Source organism: Bubalus kerabau, chromosome 9 (assembly GCF_029407905.1).
Source record: "Bubalus kerabau isolate K-KA32 ecotype Philippines breed swamp buffalo chromosome 9, PCC_UOA_SB_1v2, whole genome shotgun sequence".
NCBI classification, from domain to species: Eukaryota; Metazoa; Chordata; class Mammalia; order Artiodactyla; family Bovidae; genus Bubalus; species Bubalus kerabau.
The window spans coordinates 106,687,536-106,709,413 of record NC_073632.1 but is presented as its reverse complement, the minus strand read 5'-3'; the positions used below and the strand labels follow the sequence as shown (position 1 = coordinate 106,709,413).

General features: G+C 39.1%; 1 protein-coding gene across 1 annotated transcript in view; it reads right to left on the bottom strand.

Annotated features, from left to right (window-relative positions):
• The window catches only part of PACRG (parkin coregulated), a 540,505-nt gene that overhangs the window by 248,422 nt on the left and 270,205 nt on the right, over nucleotides 1-21,878 (bottom strand). The window contains exon 3 of the mRNA XM_055536161.1: nucleotides 8,925-9,096. Within this exon, the coding sequence (XP_055392136.1) occupies nucleotides 8,925-9,096 (172 nt within the window). The remainder of the gene's footprint in view (nucleotides 1-8,924; nucleotides 9,097-21,878) is intronic.

The following is a 21,878-nucleotide window of genomic DNA, read 5'->3' as shown; positions in this document are numbered from 1 at the left end:
ATAATTTATTCTTCCTTTGACTTTCTTTTACTGTTCTCCTTGTCATTTATTGAGAGGGATACTTAATTTGTTATTTTCCTTGTTTTTCTTTTTTTATAACATGTTTAAAGCTACATATTTCTTTCTAATCCTATTTTACTATCTCATGTGTGTTAACTATTTTAATATTTTTTGTAATATTTAATGTAATATTTTTGTATGTTTTTAATATGTAATTTATGTGATATTTTCATCATTATGCAGTTAGAATACTTAATAATTTCATTAGAATTTCTTATCTGACTCATGGGCTATGTAAAAGTACATGTCAATTTCAAAATATATGGGAATGTTTTAGTCATTGCTTTAAAAAAAAGGATCTCTACCATAAATTGCATTTTGGTTATATAACATCCTTCGTATGCTTTCCATGCTTTGATATTTCTTGAGATTTGTTTTATAGCATAGGATATGGCTAATTGTTATAACTATTCTCTACGTGTCCAAAAAATGTCAGTTGTAGTGGATACGGCACTGAGCTTTGTAAAGAAGAGAAGATGCTCAGGAGATCCAGATGGGGATTCAACTCCTCAGGTCTACCATTTTGCAACTGTATGACATGGACATTTTTCTTCAATTTCACATGCCTCAGTTTTGTCACCTGTGAAGTGAGGATTATAGTAGCTAGACTGAATAATACGGTTTGAATCCTATCCGGATAAACCAAGTGCATTGAAGATGTGGTGTATACATACATGATCGAATAGTATTCAGCCGTAACACAAATACAATTCTGACATTTGCCGAAACATGAATGGACCTAGAGGATATTATGCTTAGAGAAACAAGTCAGAGAAAGACATGTACTGTATGTTATTAGTTATCCATGGAACCTAAAAATAAAACAGAAGAGCGAACATAACAAAGTGGAAACAAACTCACAGATGAAGAGAACAAACCAGTGGTTAATAATGGGGAGAAGGGAGGCAGAGGGGTAAGACAGGTATATTGTATTCAGAGAGACAGAGTACATGTATAAACTAAATAAGCTACAAGGATATGCTGTACAGCATAGGGAATAAAGCTAATATTTTGTAACAACTTGAAGTGGAGTATAACCTGTAAAAATATTGAATCACTATACTGTATACCTGAAACCAAGATAAAATTGGGAATCAGCTATAATTCAATACAAAATTTAAAACGTATAAACCTAAAGTTAAATAGGGCTTCCCTGGTGGCTCAGCTGGTAAAGAATCTGCCTGCAATGCAGAAAACCCTGGTTCGATTCCTGGGTCAGGAAGATACGCTGGAGAAGGGACAGGCTACCAACTCCAGTATTCTGGGCTTCCCTGGTGACTCAATTGGTAAAGAATCCAGCCTGCAATGCAGCAGACCTGGGTTCAATCCCTGGGTTTGGAAGATCCACTGGGTTGGGAAGTTAAATAGAAATAAGGTGAGACTTTAAAAAACAATATAAAACATAAAATACAGAAACCACTGGCTGACAATAAATTAGAGAGAAAATATAAATGAATACTATTATCCCCATTTTATAGATGAGGCAACAGTGTTACATGGAGGAAAGCAACTCACCTCAGGTCATGTGGCAACATGTGGAAGGTTTATAAGCTGGGCAGTCTGATTACATAGAAGCTACTCACAACTAGTACACCATCTTGTTGACCTATATCCAGGAGTGGGAAAGTCATAAAAGCTAGTAAAAAGGAAGATAATTGGTAACTGAATGAGGCGGAAAAGGATATAATGAGTTAGGAAGGAAAAAAAAAATACACAGACACCCAAATCCTACAAATATGTAGTAAATATTCATGGAGAAATAAAAGAGTGGGCATAATGTACTGATAAAAGAAGGGAACAAAATACTATTTAAAAAGAACAATGAGAATAAGGTAAAATTGGATAATTAACACATTATTCAATCATAGTTCTGGGAGATACAGTCAAGGAAATTCCCCAGGAAGTAGAACTAAGACAGAGTTGGAAAATATGAGCAAAAGGCTAACAAAATGAGAGAATCAGCCCACAGGGTGCAATGTATTGTAGCAAGAATTACAGCAGAGAAGTAAGAGAGAGTAGAGGGAGAGCGTCATTAAAGGAATAATACATGAAAAGCTTCTAGGGCTGGAAGACATATGTCTCTAAACCGAAATTTCCCAGGACAATGAATGAAAACACAGCCACATCAAAGCCTATCAACGTGAAGTTTCGCATTACCAGAGATGAAGAGGACAGCCAGGAAGCTCTCAGAGACTGTGGGGAATGAGCCACAGGCAAGTGGCTGGAAACAGGCGGCAATCAAGACTTTCAAAGCAGTGTGAGGACCCGGGAGGCAGCAGAGACATGGCCTCAAAATTCTGGATGAAAATGATTTTCAATGTGGCCAAACTAATAAGTGTGATGGTAGACTTTTCCAATAAGCAAGGGCTGAAAATATACACCTTTCACGTACTCACAAGAAACTTCTGGAAGATGTGCACTTTAAAACACGAAGAGGAAAATAGGGCAAACAGCTAAGGAAAAAAGAGGTCAAACAGGAAAGAGGAATAAGGAGAAGAGGCAGAAAGTGGGAGGGCGCAAGGGGTAACTCCAGGGACAGAAAGGGAATCGATGAGTTGTCTGATGCTCTGAAAACGGGGAAAAGAACATTCATTTTCTAGATCCTGAAGTATTTGGAAAAAAAAACAAATAGGAAGTATATGGGCTTCTCAGGTGGCACAGAGGTAAAGAATACACAGTCCAGTGCAGGAGAAGCAAGTGACTAGGGTTTGATCCCTGGGTATACGCAAAACAAGCAAACAAAATGAGAGGCAATGATCAATGCTAAGGAAAATAAGTTGCCGAAAGAAAAAATGGAATCATAGTAATTGTGCAATTTGCAGTGGACGGTTGTTTGCGGTTCAGTCACTCAGTCGTGTCCAACTCTTTGTGACCCGATGACCACAGCACACCAGGCTCCCCTGTCCTCCACTGTCTCCCAGAGTTTGCTCCAATTCATCTCCGTTGAGTCAGTCATGCTATCTAACCATTTCATCCTCTGCCACCTCCTTCTCCTCCTGCCTTCAATCTTTCCCAGCATCAGTATCTTTTCCAGTGAGTCGGCTCTTTGCATCAGGTGGCCAAAATTTTGAAGCTTCAGCTTCAGCCTCAGTCCTTCCAACAAATATTCAGGGTTGATTTCCTTTGGGATTGACTCGTTTGACCTCCTTGCAGTCCCAAAGCGCTCTCAAGAGTCTTCTCCAGAACCATAGTTCAAAAGCAACTATGCTATCACAAGACTGAAACAATTGATTACTGATTTATACAAAACTTGTATAAAATGATATTGAAAGGCTAGAGGAAGAAAGAAGGCAAGTTTGGGTAAGAGGCAAAGTCTTACCATTATTTCTTGTGTGATAGCCCCCACAAGAACCATATTGTTGGAACAATCAGACAGTGGGAACTCTCTCTCCAAGAAGTTTTCAAACCAAAGCTCTTTTCTTGTGATAAGTGATTAATTCTCCTGTGTATTTGTGATCATCACGGATTATTTGATTTTCCTTGTCATCTTATTTTATTTATTTATTTATTTTTTTGCATGCTCCTTTGGCTTTTTTTAAACAGTTGTTACCTTATTGACAAGTGTTTCTTTTTTTTTCCTTAGTACTTCATCTGATGGGCTTCCCTGTTGGCTCAGATGGTAAAGAATCTGCCTGCAATGCGGGAGACCTGGGTTCAATCCTTGGGCTGGGAATATCGCCTGGAGGAGAGCATGGCAACCCACTGCAGTATTCTTGCCTGGAGAATCCCATGGACGGAGGAGCCTGGCAGGCTACCGTCCATGGGGTCGCAAAGAGTCGGACATGACTGAGCGACTAAGCACAGCACAGCACAGTACTTCATCTGATATACCACCTATTGATAGATACTTTTAGGGTCTAAAAATCAAATTTTATGTTTATTTAATTAGTCACATCATAAATGAAGCAGTTTTCCAGATTTATTACATATAAGAAAGTGATCATGCATCTGTCTTCTACCAGCTCATTTCCTGACTTGCTCTCAAGCCCAGAGTCTTGCAGCAGGGTCTGAGGAGTTCCAGCATAACCTTGACCCCACAGCCTTGCCTTGACCCCACAGCAGCAGCCTCAACTGGGCGCTTGTTAGAAATGTAGCATCTCAGGTCCGCTTCACATCTACTGATTATGGAACCTTCATTATCCTGGGGTCTGAAAACAATTCATATAAGCAGTAAAGCCAGGAAGTGGTGCTTTAGAAGATAGGCAGTCCCCTTGGTTTGGTAGAGATTGTACATAGATTTTAGGGCCCAAGGTCAGGCCATGGAGGAAGGACTCTTACTGTCTCTCAATCAAGAGGTTTGCTGTTTTTCTGGAGGCACAAAATATCAGTCTAGCAGCTGATTGTTCTTCCAGAACACGATGTCATTACACAGCCCAGAGGGTCATGACAACAGCATCTTTATTGTGAATATTTTTATCAATGTAAATTCATCCTCTTTACACAGATGAAACTTTTCATTAAATTCTACTTTTCTAAAAAAAAATTAAAATAACTACTCCTGCCTTCTTTTTCCCCAACATAGCTTTTAATTTAAGTATTTAAGTGTTATTTGCTTTCATATGTAAAGAGAGCTTATATTCAGATTTTGTTTTTCACAAACCAATTTGAAATTTAATTTTCATGGCTGATGTATTTGCTTTCACATTTTAACCTTATTTTGTGCTTTTGGCTCTTAGCACTTCCTTGCCACCTACTCAATTTCCTTCTTTTAAAATAGAGGCTCTTTAAATACTTTTATCTTCTCCATGGACTTGGAAGGTTTATACCCAGATTCTCTGGATTTTGTTGTTGTTGTTGCCACTTTAGATACAAAATAATTATTTGACATTTCATGCAGTTTTGAGACTCTTTTCCATCAACTATTTAAACCTAACTCTACATTTAGTGACTCTTAATGCAACTTGCTTTCCAAACTGTGACATCCTCATTTCTGGATTCTTAACTTGGCTTTACTCTCAGAGTTACAGCACATCCATGGTTACCTTCTGTATGAAGGACAGGTGGGCATTACACTCACGGAGTCCGTCGGTCTTCTCCTTCTCCTCCTTCTTTTTTTAAAACCAGTTTTCATTCAGTTTATTACATCATGCCTTTTTACTCAGATGAGTAAATGCACATAAGTTATTTCTCCTCCAATTCTCATTGCTGTCTGGAATGTACTCTTACAAAAATCGCTTAGCTGGTGCCATTGTTATTCCTTTGTGTGTACCATTTTCCCCCCTCTCCGGATGTTTTTCTTTGTAATGAACCTTTTCTACCTGCAAAACACGGGCCACTTTTTATCTCTGAAAGCGTCTTTCCATCCCCCATCACTATCATCTCTTTTCCTGTTGTTTTGGTGACCCCCTGGGGACCTCATGTAACTCTGAGCTCCTGCTGGGGTCCGCTGTTCTCCACTTTATACTCTTTCCTCACGTTGCTTGTCATCCTTGTCTTTGCTAAGGGTGGTTCTTAAGGCGGTGGTCTGCGTGTACCGTTGCATATTGTGCGCAGGTGATGATTTTCTGTGCCCCTGTGGGGAACGCTGTAACGTTTCTAGTTTTCCTTTTCTCACTCAGCATTGGCTTATGTTCATGTGAGTCTGGCCTCCTCTTGTGAATTTCTCCCTTATCTTCCTGAATCCTGAGAATGTCAAACATATTTGTATGAGTTTCTTCTGGATCCTAGACAAAATGCTGTTGAGGTATTGTTTTTTTTCCTGTGATAATTCATGTTTTCTTCCCTGTGTGTAGCAACTTGTTTTGAATGGCCCCCGTGTGGCTGGGTTATTGTTACTGTTCTTGCTTTGGTTGAAGAGAGAGAGTTCTCAACCCCGAGTCTGCAGGTTGGTCTTGGAGCTTCCTGGTCCCCCGGCTGCTAGGGGAATCCCCTTCCGCATTCGCAAGGCAAAGTTTCCAGTGACTTCTTCCTGGGATTGTTCTGCTGGATTTGGATGGATTTATGTTCTCTTCGCTGGATGGAGTGTACGGAAGTCTACAGTGCACAGTCTCAGTTGCTCAGAGAGTCCCTCCCACTTCATCCTTGCCTACGACGTTTTGATGTTGCTTTCAAAGCAATCAATGCTCCATTGCCAACACCGAATAGTCTATACTGGGGATTTTTTGTACTTTTTGACCCAGAATAACTCAAGAAGGTAGAAAAGAGACAATGGGAGGGGGAAGGGGAACACCCATAGTGATGCCATAAAGCATCATAAAGGGAGCAAGGTATTAAAGGAATGTCCACTGTTCCAGTTATTACTTGACCCACTTGGGGTCTTGAGCCAAGGAGAAAAGAAGACAGTGAAATGTCTTCTTATCCCTTTCTATATTAGAAATCGTAGAGACACTGAATGTGTCCATTTCTCTTTACAGTGTTATCAACCTTTTATTTAGTTGAAATAAACCCCAGATTCTAGAAATACATAGGCAGGTAATCCCATTTACAGCTTCACAGGGAGTTTATATATTTTGCTTTGCCTTCAGAAATATTCGTTATCTCTGAATTAGAATTCAAGAAAAGCTGTTAAAGAACTTCTAGCTGATGGTGGTGGTAAGGTTAACTTTTGCCCCTGGAATGAGTCAAAATCTTCCTAGTTGTGTGGTCTGAAAATAAGGTACATACGGCCGTGATAAGTTACGCCAGTTAGGTGCATCAGCCTGCCTCTGGTTCAACGAGCTTCCTTCCAGAGTTCAACCTGAAACATGTAGCTTATGTACGTAATGCTTTTCACACTGTGCTGGAACTGTGCGTGACCTTGCATAGTTAGTCACTGTTCTTTGCTGAGAGAAGTTTGCCTTTCAGTGAAGCAGACAAATTGAGAAGAAGCAAGCTGAGTGAGATTTCAGGGTCAGTGTATAATAGCAGAAGCCCAGGATGGCAAACAAGGTATCTCCTGAGACAGACTTTCATTGCTTCTGGAACCTTGAATGATCAAATCCATGCATATTAGTAGTTACGTGCTGTTGTTGTTTGGTGGCTAACTTGTGTCTAACTGCTTGCAACCCCATGGACTGTGAGCCCGCTGGGCACCTCTGTCCATTGGATTCTCCAGGCAAGAATACTGGAACAAGTTGCCATTTCCACCTTGAGGGGTCTTCCCGACCCAGAGATGGAACCTGAGTCTCGCATGTGTTGGCAGGTGGATTCTCTACTGCTGAAAGTGACTATTCCCTGACAGGTCACGTTTACTGCGTTCTTCACGTTTTCACTCATCAGTAAATGACCTCTAGGGTGTGGCCATGTACTTAGAACACACTGCTTCTCTCTTAACTCACTGAAGTATTTTCAAAACACTTAGATCAAATAAGATTGAAAATCCTTTCACCTTGGCCTACAATATGCTATTTTGGGATGTTTTATTTGTAAATGGTATAATCAAAGTATTACTTAGAAACTCTCTTTCTGCCCTTCAGCGTTTTCATCAGGGCTACGAGGAGGAGACTGCTGAGGAGGCAGAGATCCCAGTGTGAACAGTTTATTGTCAAGAAAAGAACAGATTTTGGAAATTGTGGCCGTTCTGATGGGTGCAGGAGAAAAGGATAATGTACTTTCAAGATAGTTCCTGGGTAGAATGTTCTGGGCCTTTTGTGTTTATCAATAAAACTGGTACATCATTTTTAGAAGATGTAGCATTTCAACTAGGATTTAACATATTTAAAAATCATGACTTGTTGGAAAGAATAAATCACTTCTGGAAAAGGTTTCAATATAACTCAGGATTATATATCCTTCCAAAAGGCCTTTAAAGATCAGCCCCTTCACTCAGCTGATGCATGGGTGGAAACGAAAATTGGTTTTTAATAAAGTTGGCTTAGACAGTAAAGAATCTGCCTGCGATGTGGGAGACTGGATTCAATCCCTGGACTGGGAAGATCCCCTGGAGAAGGGAATGGCAACCCACTCCAGTATTCTTGCCTGAAGAATCCTATGGACAGAGGAGCCTGGCGGGTTACAGTCCATGGGGCTGCAAACAATCAGATGCAACAGAGTGACTAACACTTTCTTTTGAAGAGTGGTTTTTCCGTCCACACTGCTTCCACGGCAGGCTGCACGGCCCTCTTGTTTGGCTTCACTTTCTATGTCTTGGTGGAAATTGGGAGTGGTCAGTCACGGATCTCTTAGAGGAAGACACGAGAGCAAGTTTTTAAGCTGACTTGATTTAAGCAGTGATGGAAGCACTGCCCCAAAATAGGGAATTCTAATGCCACTTTAGTGAAATCAATAAAACAGTGGCCATGGATCAGATTAAGTAATCCAGACTGTGGGAAATAAACGACCCCGTCCTGAACTATCTTGTTCTTGTTTCTGTCAAACCACACGGCAAGACTTACCCCTGAGACGGTGAGGGGGTGGGGGGTGTCCTGTATCCAGGAGACCAGGCAGGCATCCTGCCCATCAGCCTGGGCAGTGGTCCATCCTGGAGCCGCGAGTGAGTGGAACTAGGGGTGGGGAAGCACGGACTTGCTCATTCTGTGTGCCATGGGGCGGCCAGGCCCAGATCCAGTGGGTGAAATGCCTGGGGCGGCCCTGGCTAGGCAGGGGCGGGTTTTCCTCTGCCCCTGAGCTGCTCAGGGGCACCGACCCCCGCTTTCACTCAGCAGCATGCCAAAAGCTGGAGCATCCGCAGTGGGGCAGGTTGGCAGCCGAGGGGCAGGCAGAGTCTGGGGGCCTGCGGGGGCCGGGCCTGGCCACTGGGACTTGAGGAGCCCTGATGGGACACGTTAGGAGATCTGGAGTTTCTGGCCCCGAAAGTCACTTTATAAAAATTCCTGCAAAACCTGGGGATAAACCTCAGTCTGTTGGGTTTTATTGCTTAATTAGCGAGTTGTCAGTAAGTGGCAGCATATAAACTGAGTGATGCTTTTTTTCACCTGTTCACTTACTTTTTATCGGGATAATGAGCTGTGGAATGACAGGAAGAATCTTGTTCCCCCCGTGTTCCAGCATGTCGTGGATTCCTTGCCGAGCGAAAAACTCATAGGGAAATGTCATTTCACAGAGCCCATCAAAAAACAGAGGCAGATAATGATGGTAATCCAGCTTCTCAATTTCTACCTGAAAGGAGAGAGAGAGAGAAAAAAAAAATGTCATGTGAAAACAAAAGTGAGGCAAAGCGTGGCTGGGCCAGCTGAGAAGCTGTCACCAACTTAGGAGAAGTAAGGTCTTCAGAACTTCAGGAAGGTTTTCTTAACCAGCTCATCTAATGACCGGAAGTATGCTGCCCTGTCTGTAATCTAGAAATGAGGTTAAAATCATCATATACACAATGGAGTATTACTCAGCCATTAAAAAGAATACATTTGAATCAGTTCTAATGAGGTGGATGAAACTGGAGCCTATTATACAGAGTGAAGTAAGCCAGAAAGAAAAACACCAATACAGTATACTAATGCATATATATGGAATTTAGAAAGATGGTAACAATAACCCTGCGTACGAGACAGCAAAAGAGACACTGATGTATAGAACAGTCTTATGGACTCTGTGGGAGAGGGAGAGGGTGGGAAGATTTGGGAGAATGGCATTGAAACATGTAAAATATCATGTATGAAACGAGCTGCCAGTCCAGGTTCGATGCACGATACTGGATGCTTGGGGCTGGTGCACTGGGACGACCCAGAGGGATGGAATGGGGAGGGAGGAGGGAGGAGGGTTCAGGATGGGGAACACATGTATACCTGTGGCGGATTCATTTTGATATTTGGCAAAACTAATACAATTATGTAAAGTTTAAAAATAAAATAAAATTAAAAAAAAAAAAAATAAAATCATCGCTATTTAAATCTTACCAGATTAAAATCATCATCTACATTGGGAGCATTTTAGTATTTTGCAGGGGAGGGGGGGGGTCCTAGGTTAATTTTTTTTTACCATTTGGCACAAAGGCAATATTGAAAAGGGGTTCAAGAAGTCCATGGTATGTATACTGAAAAGATTTAAAATGGGGGAAAAAAACAGCTGAGAAGAAAGAGATTAGCATCTGAATTTCTAAAAACAAGAATCTAATTGTACATTAATATATCTTATGAGATATGTCTTTTCAGGACCTGGAAAATATGAAAGTGAGGGGTAAAATATGATCCCATGGACGTCTCCTGGAGCTGGATGTCAAGAAGAATGTTGGGGCCTTCGAGAAAAAATGGGAAAGACAGACATGGGGCTGAACTTAAATAGACCACTGACACATGGAAATTAAAATATTCCAAATCTCCCCTCTGTTTCTTCTGGGGGCAGAGATATATCTCTTTTCCACCTCTATATACTTCACTCTCAATAATGTCTACATGACCTCCTGTCCAGACCTTTGCAGTTGTATCAAGCACCAAAAGGAACGGGAACAAAAGTTCCAGAAGAGAGAAAAGAGATGGTGCGATGGGGAGCCGTTCACGCGTAAATTTGATCTACTGCATGGCGTATCCATGACCTGACTTAGTACCGCAGGTGACAGATGGGGTGGTGAGATCACGGATGGACAGAAGCCAGTAGGCTAGGATTGTGGGTATAACACACCTACAGGCAAAGGATGCAGTGTTCCCACGAAGAGGTGCAAATTTCCCCAGTTTCCAAGTCCTTATGAAAGCACCCAGCTTCCAATTAAGTAAGATGTAAATTTTATTTGGTATTGCTTGGAAGATTGTAAAATTTGCTTTATTCATAGTAAAAGTTTATGAAGTTTGTATTTAATACTAAACTTCTCAAGGATTTTTGTGTATTTGAAAATATTTTAGAGTGCTGTTTTTCACAATTAAAAAAAATCAATGCATCATTCAGCTCCAAAAAGTACAGTGTTGTGTCTACAGTTTTACCTTGTAACCTAATTTTATAATGTGTCACCTGTACTATATTTTTTTAATTTTTTGCTAAGTCTTTTTAAACCCATTGTTGCTTTTTACATATCTCTTATAAAGGAGCAAATCATTACATTTTGTACTTTAGTATGAGCTAAGACTTTGTATTTTAATATGTCTGGTTAATGTCTGTCATCTTAATTTTTGATCTCTGAATGTTACTTTTCACTTACTTTTTCCTTTCAATTTTGTAGTTTCATTATATGGACTGTTTTATTTACATTTTGGTGTGTGATGTCTTTAAACATAAAATAGCCTGTATAAATATTTCATTGCATCTATGTTACAGCTTTCTCTAACATTTAAAAAATGTATTTATCTTATAGAAGTGAGTTAAAAATACCCTACTAAGATAACTGACATGCCCATTTTTCCTTGGAATTTTGTTGATTTTTTTTTTTTTTTTTTGGTATGATTTGGAGCAACGACTCCAACATCAACAATAGCACCAATAAAAATGTCATTTTATGGTACCAGACACTACTGTGAATACTTATGTGTATTAGTTCACTTAATCCTCATAACATGCTCTGTCGCTCAGTCACGTGTGACTCTTTGCGATCCCCTGGACTGTAGCCCTCCAGGCTCCTCTGTCCATGGGATTCTCAAGGCAAGAATACTGGAGTGAGTAGCCATTTCCTCCTCCAGGGGATCTGCCTGACCCAGGGACCGAACTTGTCTCCCATGTCTCCTACACTAAGGGTCAATTTTTTACCACTGAGCTGGCTGGGAGGACCAACAGCTCTACAAGGTAGGTAGGATTGGCATCTCAATTTTCAATACGAGGAAATTGAGGCACAGAGAGGCTTAATAACTTGCCTAAGGTTTGCAGCTAGTTAGCGATAGAACTGGGATCCAAACCCGAGCAGGCTGGCTGCAGGACATGATACTACTTCTTGGGCTTTTTGTATCAAAGTTCAGCATTATTATAATCTCCCTTTATCCTCTTGTCTCTGTCTTCTTTATCATTATTAATGCAGTTTGTCTTAGTCTAATTGAATAATAATTTTGCTATCGCTAGTTTATCTACTATACCTTTTTCTATCCTTTGACTTTCTTCCTCCTGTGATATTATCCTTATATAACATGTAGCATTATATATAAATATACATTATATATATATATGGGGGTTGATGATAAGCTTTTATTTTTATTCTATTTAGATTTTTTATTGGAGCCCAGTTGCTTCAGCACGCTGTGTTAGTTTCTACTGTGCAGCAAAGTGAATCTGCCATACGTATACATGTATCCCCTCTTTTTTGGATTTCCTTCCCATTTAAGTCACCATCGAGCTGCAGCAGAGCAATGAGAAGAATTCCCTGTATTTTAAGAGTATCTTTTCTAAGTACCTCATAGCTGCATTTGTTTTTTTCTCTCCTGTTTTACATTGCATATTCAAATGACAAATTTCAAGGATGCACATGATTTCGAAAGTTTTAAAAAAGAAAGAAAAGCAAAGGGAGAAGGGATAGGGAAGGAAAAGAAAAGAGAGCATCTGAAAGACAGCAACCCTGAGTGAAAGACTGAGAGAGATTGAGGAAGAAAAAAGATGATCTCCACGTCTTTAACTCCTCCTAGCACGGATGGTACAGAGTCCGCCTGCAATGTGGGAGACCCGGGTTTGATCCCTGAGTCGGGAACATCCCTTGGAGAAGGCAATGGCACCCCACTCTAGTATTCTTGCCTGAAAAATCCCATGGACAGAGGAACCTGGTGGGCTACAGTCCCTGGGGTCGCAAAGAGTCGGACACGACTGAGCGACTTCACTTTAAGCACATTGATCCCAGCAGTTCCTTCATATCAGAAATTCTCCTCTTGGAAGTTCTTCTTCTAGCCTGTTTATCAATTATTTGGCATGTCTATTTCACTAAGATCTATTGTCTTAATAATGCAATAACAACTTGCCATCCTGTTTTGAGGATGGAAACTTCTTAAAACTCTAGACATGTTGCTACTTGCCACAGGGTGATTTTTTACACATAACTTTCTTTCCTGTTTACATATCTTCTAAGGTTTCTTCTTTATCATTATAACATTGTTTCAGTAGATGAATTTGGCCTAGGCCTTAGGAAACATTCTTACATTCCATTTGCAATCAGGAACTCTGTGTATTTGTTTTGGTTTGAAATGATGTATCTGACTTGGCTCTACTGTATTTTTCTTTTTATCCAAAGAGTTCCTTCTCGTTACCACACGACCGTCACACTGTTTTCCACAATAAAGGTGTCTGTGCTTCTTTACTCTCCTTCTCGCTTCAACCCACTTCCCTACGGCTTCGCTGCTCTTACTTTTACCCAGGTCCCCGGTGACCTTCACTCTGCCCAGTGCTCCGGTCCCTTTGCGGCTCTCATCAGTATGGCACAGTTGATCTCGTGACGATGCCTTCCCCAGGCCTCCTGACAGCGTGCCCTTATCACTGGGGTTCATCCTTGATTTCCTTCCTTCAAATTCTGCATCCAATCCATCAGAAGGTAGATTGATTCTATCCCCAAACAGATGCTTAGTTCACTCACTTCTCCACCGTTTTATTTACTACCCGCTTAGCCTAAGCCACCAACCTTCCTTACCTGGATTACTGCAACAGCCTCTAATTAATCTTCTCCCTGGGCTTTTCCTTCCTGCTTCCTTTCTCTGCACATGTGGGTCTTGACCTGCTGTAGTCCTGACCGAGGCTCCACCAGGGCCTCCCTGACCAGTTGTTCCCGTCCCTCCACACCGCCCTTCTGCAGTGCTGTTCCCTGGACAGATGGTGCCTTTCTTTCCCCTCTCCTTCCTCCTAGAGACGCTCTCTGAATGCACCCTTCCCTTCCTTTCCAGACCTCTCAGTCGCTGCCCACTCCCTTTCATCCAGATTTCAGTTCACCGAGGCCCTCTTACCACTGCCTACTGCTCTGCTTGATTTTTTTGGTGGCTTTTATCATTTATTCATCGCAGTTTCTTAAGTTCCGTTGTGTGGGGAGCTTGTCATTGCCTAGAAGGGTGTTTGGCACATAATAGGTGAATACTCAGTAAGCAAGTGTTTGAATTTTATTTCTGACCTTTTGAATCTGTCCTCTGGGTTAACTCTTGGAGAAGCATACTCAGCTGCGGAACAAAGGCTAGATGATGAATGACTGTATCTGGAGCTGAGGGTGGGAACCACGGCAGAGTGCACGGAGGCGCTGGTGTCGACCGCTGACCCTGTGACGCGAGGAAGCACGTACATTTCTATACCCTTAGGTATCCTACAGATAAAATGCCATGTTTCCTCCATTAAGACTGCAGCGATTATTTATATTTCAGCAACTTTGTGAGTATTTTAATAGACAATCAGCACAGGGTTCTCGCTGCTTCTCATTTCACTAGAAATCATTTAGGGTTTAATAACATGCTGTTCTGTTTACCTTTAAAACTTTAGAAGGAAAAGTTTCTGTTTTTCACAGTATCATCAGAAACAAACATATTAATGTGGCTCTATAATTAATATGTTGGAACAACACAAGATCTTCTTTCTAAAATATCTAGATATTGAGAATAATGCAAGATTAAAACAAACTAGACGTAAATTAGTAGATCTCTTATTTATCTTTGCCTGTCTATTTGCCACATGACAACTACTATCCTTTAGAGGTCTTTTAAATTGCTGGCTTCTTTTATTCATTTAAACTTACAAAAGATCATTTTTACCATTCATGAAGCAGTAAATCTTTTTCAGTTATATAAATTAGTTTTCTTTTAAGATAACTTCTTCATAACAGATAAATTATGTTTCTTTACTATTACTGTAAAAATAGTAACTTTCAAACTACTATAAAATTTGGGAATTTTTCCTCAAAGTTTATTCAAGAACTCCAGAATTCAAAGAAAGCTGTTTGAAATGAGACAAAGAACAAGGGCTGTTTTGAACATATCAGATAAAATTTCATGGTAAAATATTGATTGATGACAGCTTGGATATTAAGTCTAGAAATATCAAGTATTTTACTCACAGAATTTCTCTCTTTTAAATTCATGTTTTATAACTTTTTAAAGATCACATAGAGCCTACAAGTTGATCCCTAAATCTTATGGTGACCTTTAGTCAAAAGCGCTACAATTCTAACCTCACCTCTGCTATCAAATATGCTTTTCTTTTTTATCCCCGTAACAAATACGCAAGGAAGTGATGCTGCACTGCAAGATCAGAAAACCAATGAGGTCATGAGTCTCATTAAAAAAAAAAACTCAAATCAAAAACTTACTCTTATATTTTCCATACCCTTGCTTCAATTAGCAAATGAAGTATCATTAATAGTATCTGTTATTACGAGTCCTATGGTAATAAGCGAGAATCTTGCTTAGAATCACAAAAATCCGAAAAGGTGTACTTATCTGTTAATGTATTATGACCTCATCTAGCCTTCTTATGACATTTCTAACATAAAGCTTTACCTTACTATTTTCAATCCTAAAGGCAACTGTTAAACTGCTACAAGAGATCTTACGAATAAGCATTGTTTACAGATGATATTGGAGAAGTAAATGGCAACCCACTCCAGTCTTCTTGCCTGGAGAATCCCACAAACAGAGGAGTTGGCAGTCTACAGTCCATGGGGTCCCAAAGAGTTGGACATGACTGAGCGACTAACACAGATGACAGACATAACATATTTCAAACTCAGATGCACTTCTCTTTTTCAAATGTGTGTGGATGTGCTTGTGACGAAGAACCCCTGGTGGCTCAGATGGTAAAGAATCCGCCTGCAATGCAGAAGCAGGGTTCGATCTCTGGGTTGGGAAGATCTCCTGGAGAAAGCAATGGCAACCACTCCACTATTCCTGCCTGGAGAATCCCACGGACAGAGGAGTTGGCAGTCTACAGTCCATGGGGTCGCAAAGAGTCAGAGACAGCTGAGTGACTAATGCTTTCACTACATTTTCTCAATGATACCAAATATATAGCTAAAATCCTGTCATAGTACATGATTAAAAAAGTAAGACTTTTAATGTGAAAAATGTTCTTTAGTGTCAAAAAGGAAATTTCACACAGGATGGATAATGTGGATCCTTACACTGTTATAAAGTCTAAGAAAACCCAAAATGCATTTAATTTGAAGTTGAAGTTAGGAAATCCTCAGCTGCTAGAGATAAAGACAAAAACCAGAGTCACAGAGACGATAGTGTCCGACCCTAGGTTGTGTCAGACACAGATCACATCGTAAGACTGAGAATGAGCTTTTAAAATCTCAAGAGTTAGGAAAAGAGAGCATTTGGCAAGAGAAGGGAGTTAGGCTGAAACTCCTGCACTCGCTGGAACCCTTAAAGTGCTGTCTTACTTGTGAAAAGAGGACTAGAAACTCTTTCCACAAATTTGTGGAAATAAGAAGTTTAATATTTGACAAAGCTCTTGCTGGGAAAAACTTCACTTGAGAAACAGAAACCCAAAGGAATTAAGGAATTAACCAAAGAAGTCAAGGAATTAAGGGGGAAAAAAATGTTTTCAGACCATGGAAAGGGAACTTCTGGGGCTCAGATAAAAGCAAATTATGGAAGTGTTAATATTTGCTTAACAGAAAATATATACTATCATTAACCTTAAAATTCAATAGCAGTTTGAAGAATAGACTGGTTCCAGATTAAAAGAGAATAGGGGTCTGGAGCACAGAACTGAGGGGCCAACACAGTATCAGCACAGGGGTGAGGCAATGGAAAAGGTACAGATAAATCCCAACTCAAGATGCTCCCACATTTGACTCATGGGACTTCAGAGAGGATGGAGTATGGAGAAAGGGGGGTTTGGAGCAATAATGGTGGAGAGTCATTCAAAATCAAATAGAAGTGTGAATTTTCAGATGGAACATGTATATCTAGACACCTTTTTGATAAAAACTATAAAACTCCAAAGTCAAGGAAAAGATTTAAAAGCAACTAGAAACAAAAGGCAGATTATAGATAAAGGACTGAAATTATACTTAAATTACATGTCTAACTAACAAAATAGAGGCCAGGAGGCAGGGTAAAAAAAGGCAGATCATAGATAAAGGACTGAAATTAGACTTAACTTACATGTCTTACTAACAAAATAGAAGCCAAGAGGCAGGGTAAGAACGTTTCAATGTGCTGAAAGGTTTCAGTAATTGTTAATCTTGAATACAGTACTCAGCTAAATCACCATTTAAAAATAAAACCAAATTAAATGTATTTGGCCAAGACACAGACCGAAAGGTTTGTTGTTGTTTGTTTGGATTTGTTGTTGCTGTTATTGTAACCCAAAGGTTATCACTTCAACCAAAGGATAACATTTATTAAAAACTGGAGTGAACTGAGGACAAAGACGAGATGGAAGAGATAATAGTATACATTTTTTCAAAAACATTGATAAGACTAAATAAACATTGACTTTAAAAATGCAAAAATTATTAATTACAGTGATTTAAAGGTGGATCTGTAGACACTAGGAGGGAGAAATAAAGATGATGAGACAAAAGTGACCTGCATCAGAGTAAGGCCTTTGCATTGACAGGGATGAGGATAAAATGATTAACCTTAGACTTAATTCAGCATATTAAAGTGCAAAGATACACATGGAAAGAATAGAAATAAAATTAACTTTCAAAAGCAAGAACATCAGTTCAGTTCAGTTCAGTCACTCAGTCGTGTCCCACTCTTTGCGACCCCATGAATCGCAGCACGCCAGGCCTCCCTGTCCATCACCAACTCCCGGAGTTCACTCAGACTCACGTCCATCGAATCAGTGATGCCATCCAGCCATCTCATCCTCTGTCGTCCCCTTCTCCTCCTGCCCCCAATCCCTCCCAGCATCATGGTCTTTTCCAATGAGTCAACTCTTCACATGAAGTGGCCAAAGTACTCGAGTTTCAGCTTTAGCATAAAGCTCTATTAACATTACAGAAGGCTGACTGAACATCCCAGCTGCCTCCACGAGAAAACATGAAGAGAAAAAAATATGTAGGATGAATCCAAGTAGATAAATAATCATAGTAAATGTAAACAGATTACATTCTCTAGTTAAAAGATTCTCAAGAGAGGAAAAATATACTTCAGCTACAAATTTGTTTATAAGAGGTATACTCAAAATATAATGTCAGAAAAAGATGGAAAATAAAGGTACAGTAAAACATATAACAAGTGTGATATAGGAGAAATTCCTGGAAGAGAAACTGTATTTGCAGTATTTATGTATTTTGCCAAGTGGTGCTTCATAGGGACAATACTAAATTATATTCCCATCAGCAATATGTGAGAGTACCTGTTTCTTCATTGCCAATCCAAAGAGGAAGTCAACAAACTTTGATTTTTGACAATATTATAGGCAAAATAAAGAAGGTTGAGTGCTGAAGAAGTGATTCTTTCAAACTGTGGTGCTGGACTACACTCTTGAGAGTCCCTTGGACTGCAGGGAGATCAAACCAGTCCATCCTAAAGGACATCAGTCCTGAAGATTCATTGGAAGGACTGATGCTGAAGCTAAAGCTGCAATACTTTGGCCACCTGATGAGAAGAACCAATTCACTGGAAAAGCCCCTGATGCTGGGAAAGATTGAAGGCAAGAGGAGAAGGGGATGACAGACAATGAGATGGTTGGATGGCATCAGCAAATCAACTGACATGAGTTTGAGCAAACTCGGAGACATAGTGAAGGACAGGGAATCCTGGCATGCTGCAGTTCATGGGGTTGCAAAGAGTCAGACATGACTTAGTGACTGAATAACAACAACAAATAGGTAAACATTATTTTTCTGTTATTTTAATTTGTATTTCTTCTACTGTGAGAATAATCACATTTTAAAGATATTTTTGAAAGTTATTTTTATGTCTTTTTATGTGAATTGTACTTTCACATTCTTCACCATTTTTTTTTTAAGCTTACATTGAACTTTTTCTTTAGGAGCTCTTTTATATTATGGGGATTTATCCTTTATGTATGATAGGAGTTTCAATTTTTTAAAGATTTTTCTGTTTTAGAATTTATTAATTTTTTTATGGGTTCTGAAGTTTGAGTCGTTATTAGAAAAGTTTTCCTCCATTCTGTAGCAGAAAGAATAGAAACAATTAGAAAAGATAATTTATACTTGTTTACTTTAGTACTTTATGATTTTTTTCCTTATATTTAAATCATTAAAGCATTGGTAACTTTTCTTGGTACAGGTGTGAAGTATGCTTCCAGTGGCAACTTTTTTCCAGTGGCTACCTAGTTGTTCCACCATATTTATTTACTTCTTGACTTTCTATTCTATTGCACTGATCTTTTTAAATTTTTATTCATGAACCAATATTATTTTAATTATCCAATTGTTTAATAGATTTTAATATGTCAAGGCTCCCCTGTTATTACCTTTCCTTTTCTGTTTTTCTGTTATCATAATTTGTTTACTTTTCAATGTGAAGTTTAGACCATAAATTTTAGACACAGGTTTACTTAAAGGATATATAATATAAAAACTTGCCTTCAAGAATTAGATAAAACACATTCTTTACAAGCATGGGCTTCCCTTGTGGCTCAGCTGGTAAAGAATCTGCCTGCAGTGCGGGAGACCTGGATTCAATCCCTGGGTTGGGAACATCCCCTGCAGAAGGGAACGGCTACCCACTCTAGTATTCTGGCCTGGAGAATTCCATGGACTGTGTAGTCCATGGGGTCACAAAGAGCTGGACACGACTGAGCGACTAAGCACACTTGAGAGAGTTTAGAAAAGTAAATGAACACTAAGCCATAAAGTAAGTCTCAAGAAATTCCGAAATACCTATGTTGCTGCTGCTGCTGCTGCTAAGTCGTTTCAGTTGTGTCCGACTCTGTGCGACCCCATAGACGGCAGCCCACCAGGCTCCTCCGTCCCTGGCATTCTCCAGGCAAGAACACTGGAGTGGGTTGCCATTTCCTTCTCCAACGAATGAAAGTGAAAAGTGATGTGTTAAATTTTTTGAAGAAAATTAAATAACAAATCATTAACTAAAAGACAGCCAAGCTTTTAACTTCCATATATTTGGAAATTTACACTTTTAAATTACTCATAGATCAAAGGGAAAAATCCTTATAGAAATAACAGCATGTTAAGAATTGAATTACAATGAGACTACTTAACCTTAAAAGAACAGAAAAATGCCCATTTATACAGACTCCTTTAGAGAATAAAGAATAAAGGAAAACCACACAGCTAACTATGTGAAGCCAGCATAACCTTGCCACTAGAATCAAATAGCTACAGTCTAATGTCACTGAATCAAAAATAAAACAACAGGCAAATTGAATTCAACAGCATGTTAAAAAGTATGACCAAACTGGCTGTGTTACAATAATATCAGAATATTTCAACATCATGTTTAAATTTTTAAAGGATGAAAAATAAGATCATTTTAATGGATGCAGATAAAACACTTGATAAAATCATTCATTAAAAAATAAAAACACTATTTTACTGCAGTAAAAATAAAAAATAAAAACCCTGTAGGAAAAAACTACAGCAAATATCATACTTTATGGTGAAATTTTAGGAATATTTAAATTATGGAAAAGTCCATTGAATTCCTTAGAAAAGAAACAAGAAGATTGTTAAACATCATCACTATTCAGCATTGTCCTGGAAATTCAAGCTAATGTTGAAAATAAAATACGTATAAAGATTGGTGGGAAAAAAAGCTCTCGTTGTTTGAGGATGTTATGCTTATCCACATAGTATACCCAGAGAATCTACAAGCAAGTTTAACTAGTAAGAGAGTTCAGAAAAATTGCTGCATAAAAGATCAGCAAACTAAAAATAGTCGTATCCCTATATGCCATTAAAATTTATGTATTTTTAATGTTCACAATAGCAAGAAATGAAGCAAATAAACCCTTCAAGGTAACACCTGACAATGCAGGAGACGTAAGAGACTAGAGTTTGATCCCTGGGTTGGGAAGATCCCCTGGAGGAGGAAATGGCAACCCATGCCAGTATTCTTGCCTGGAGAATCCCATGGACAGAGGATACAGTCTATACGGTCGCAAAGAGCTGGACACAATTGAAATGACTTAGCACACAAGCAGAGTAATAAAACTAACAGCCCATAAGACTTTATGGAGACAATTACAAAAGATTACTGACAAGTGTAAAGGGAAAACAGGAATGGTCTTCCATGAACAAATGAATACGCTGACTATACTCGTGGGTGAACAGACAAACTTACGACGGTGGTGACTTACGTTCAAGTTAATCTACAAGTCTGACACCTAAACTCAAGGCAGGTTTTCTATTCTTAAGGGGAGAAGCGGAAGATTTGAGAGGCTCAGTGACCTTTTGGGACCACATTCTGAGCAGGGACAGAGTGAGAATCCAAACCCAATATTTCTTTCCATTGACCTGTCACATTTTCACTATCTTGATGGCTTGCTGTTTATTACAAATACTGAAGGTTTTATCTAGCTGGAAGATATTATTAATATAATAATTACTGAATAACAAATCTGGACTTGGGACTGGAGAATCAAATTATTTTATGGAATAACCTTATTTCAAGTTTCTGTCAGAAATGCTAACAAGACAGCTAAAGGTCAGTTGTAAGCAGATCTCGACTTTATGCACACTTAACCTTTATTATCCGGGACTTGTGTGTTCCTAACTGCAGCAGTCAATGAGTGATGCTCTGAAGTGGAATAAATGAAAAAAAAAATAATTCCCAGTTAAATGCACCTCCTAAATTTTTTCAAACAGCTTTTTTTTTTTTTTTTTTTAGCATCAGGAGGGTAGATTAAAAAGGAGCAAAATATATATTAAAATACACCTTCAGATACATCTTCAAAGATTCATTTATCACATTTCTGTATAATGGTAAAAATAGCAGAATTTTTTATCAGATGTAGAGAGGGAATAATTATATTTTGGGAAAAGCAGGCAATATATGAAACGCCTTGAAAGTCCTGGCACAGTCTTAGGAATTGAGACACAGATAGAAACAGATTGTTTGTGGCTTTTACCATTGGTGTCAATCGTAGAGTATCGAATCATTTTACAAAAACTCTCCATGATTAGATAA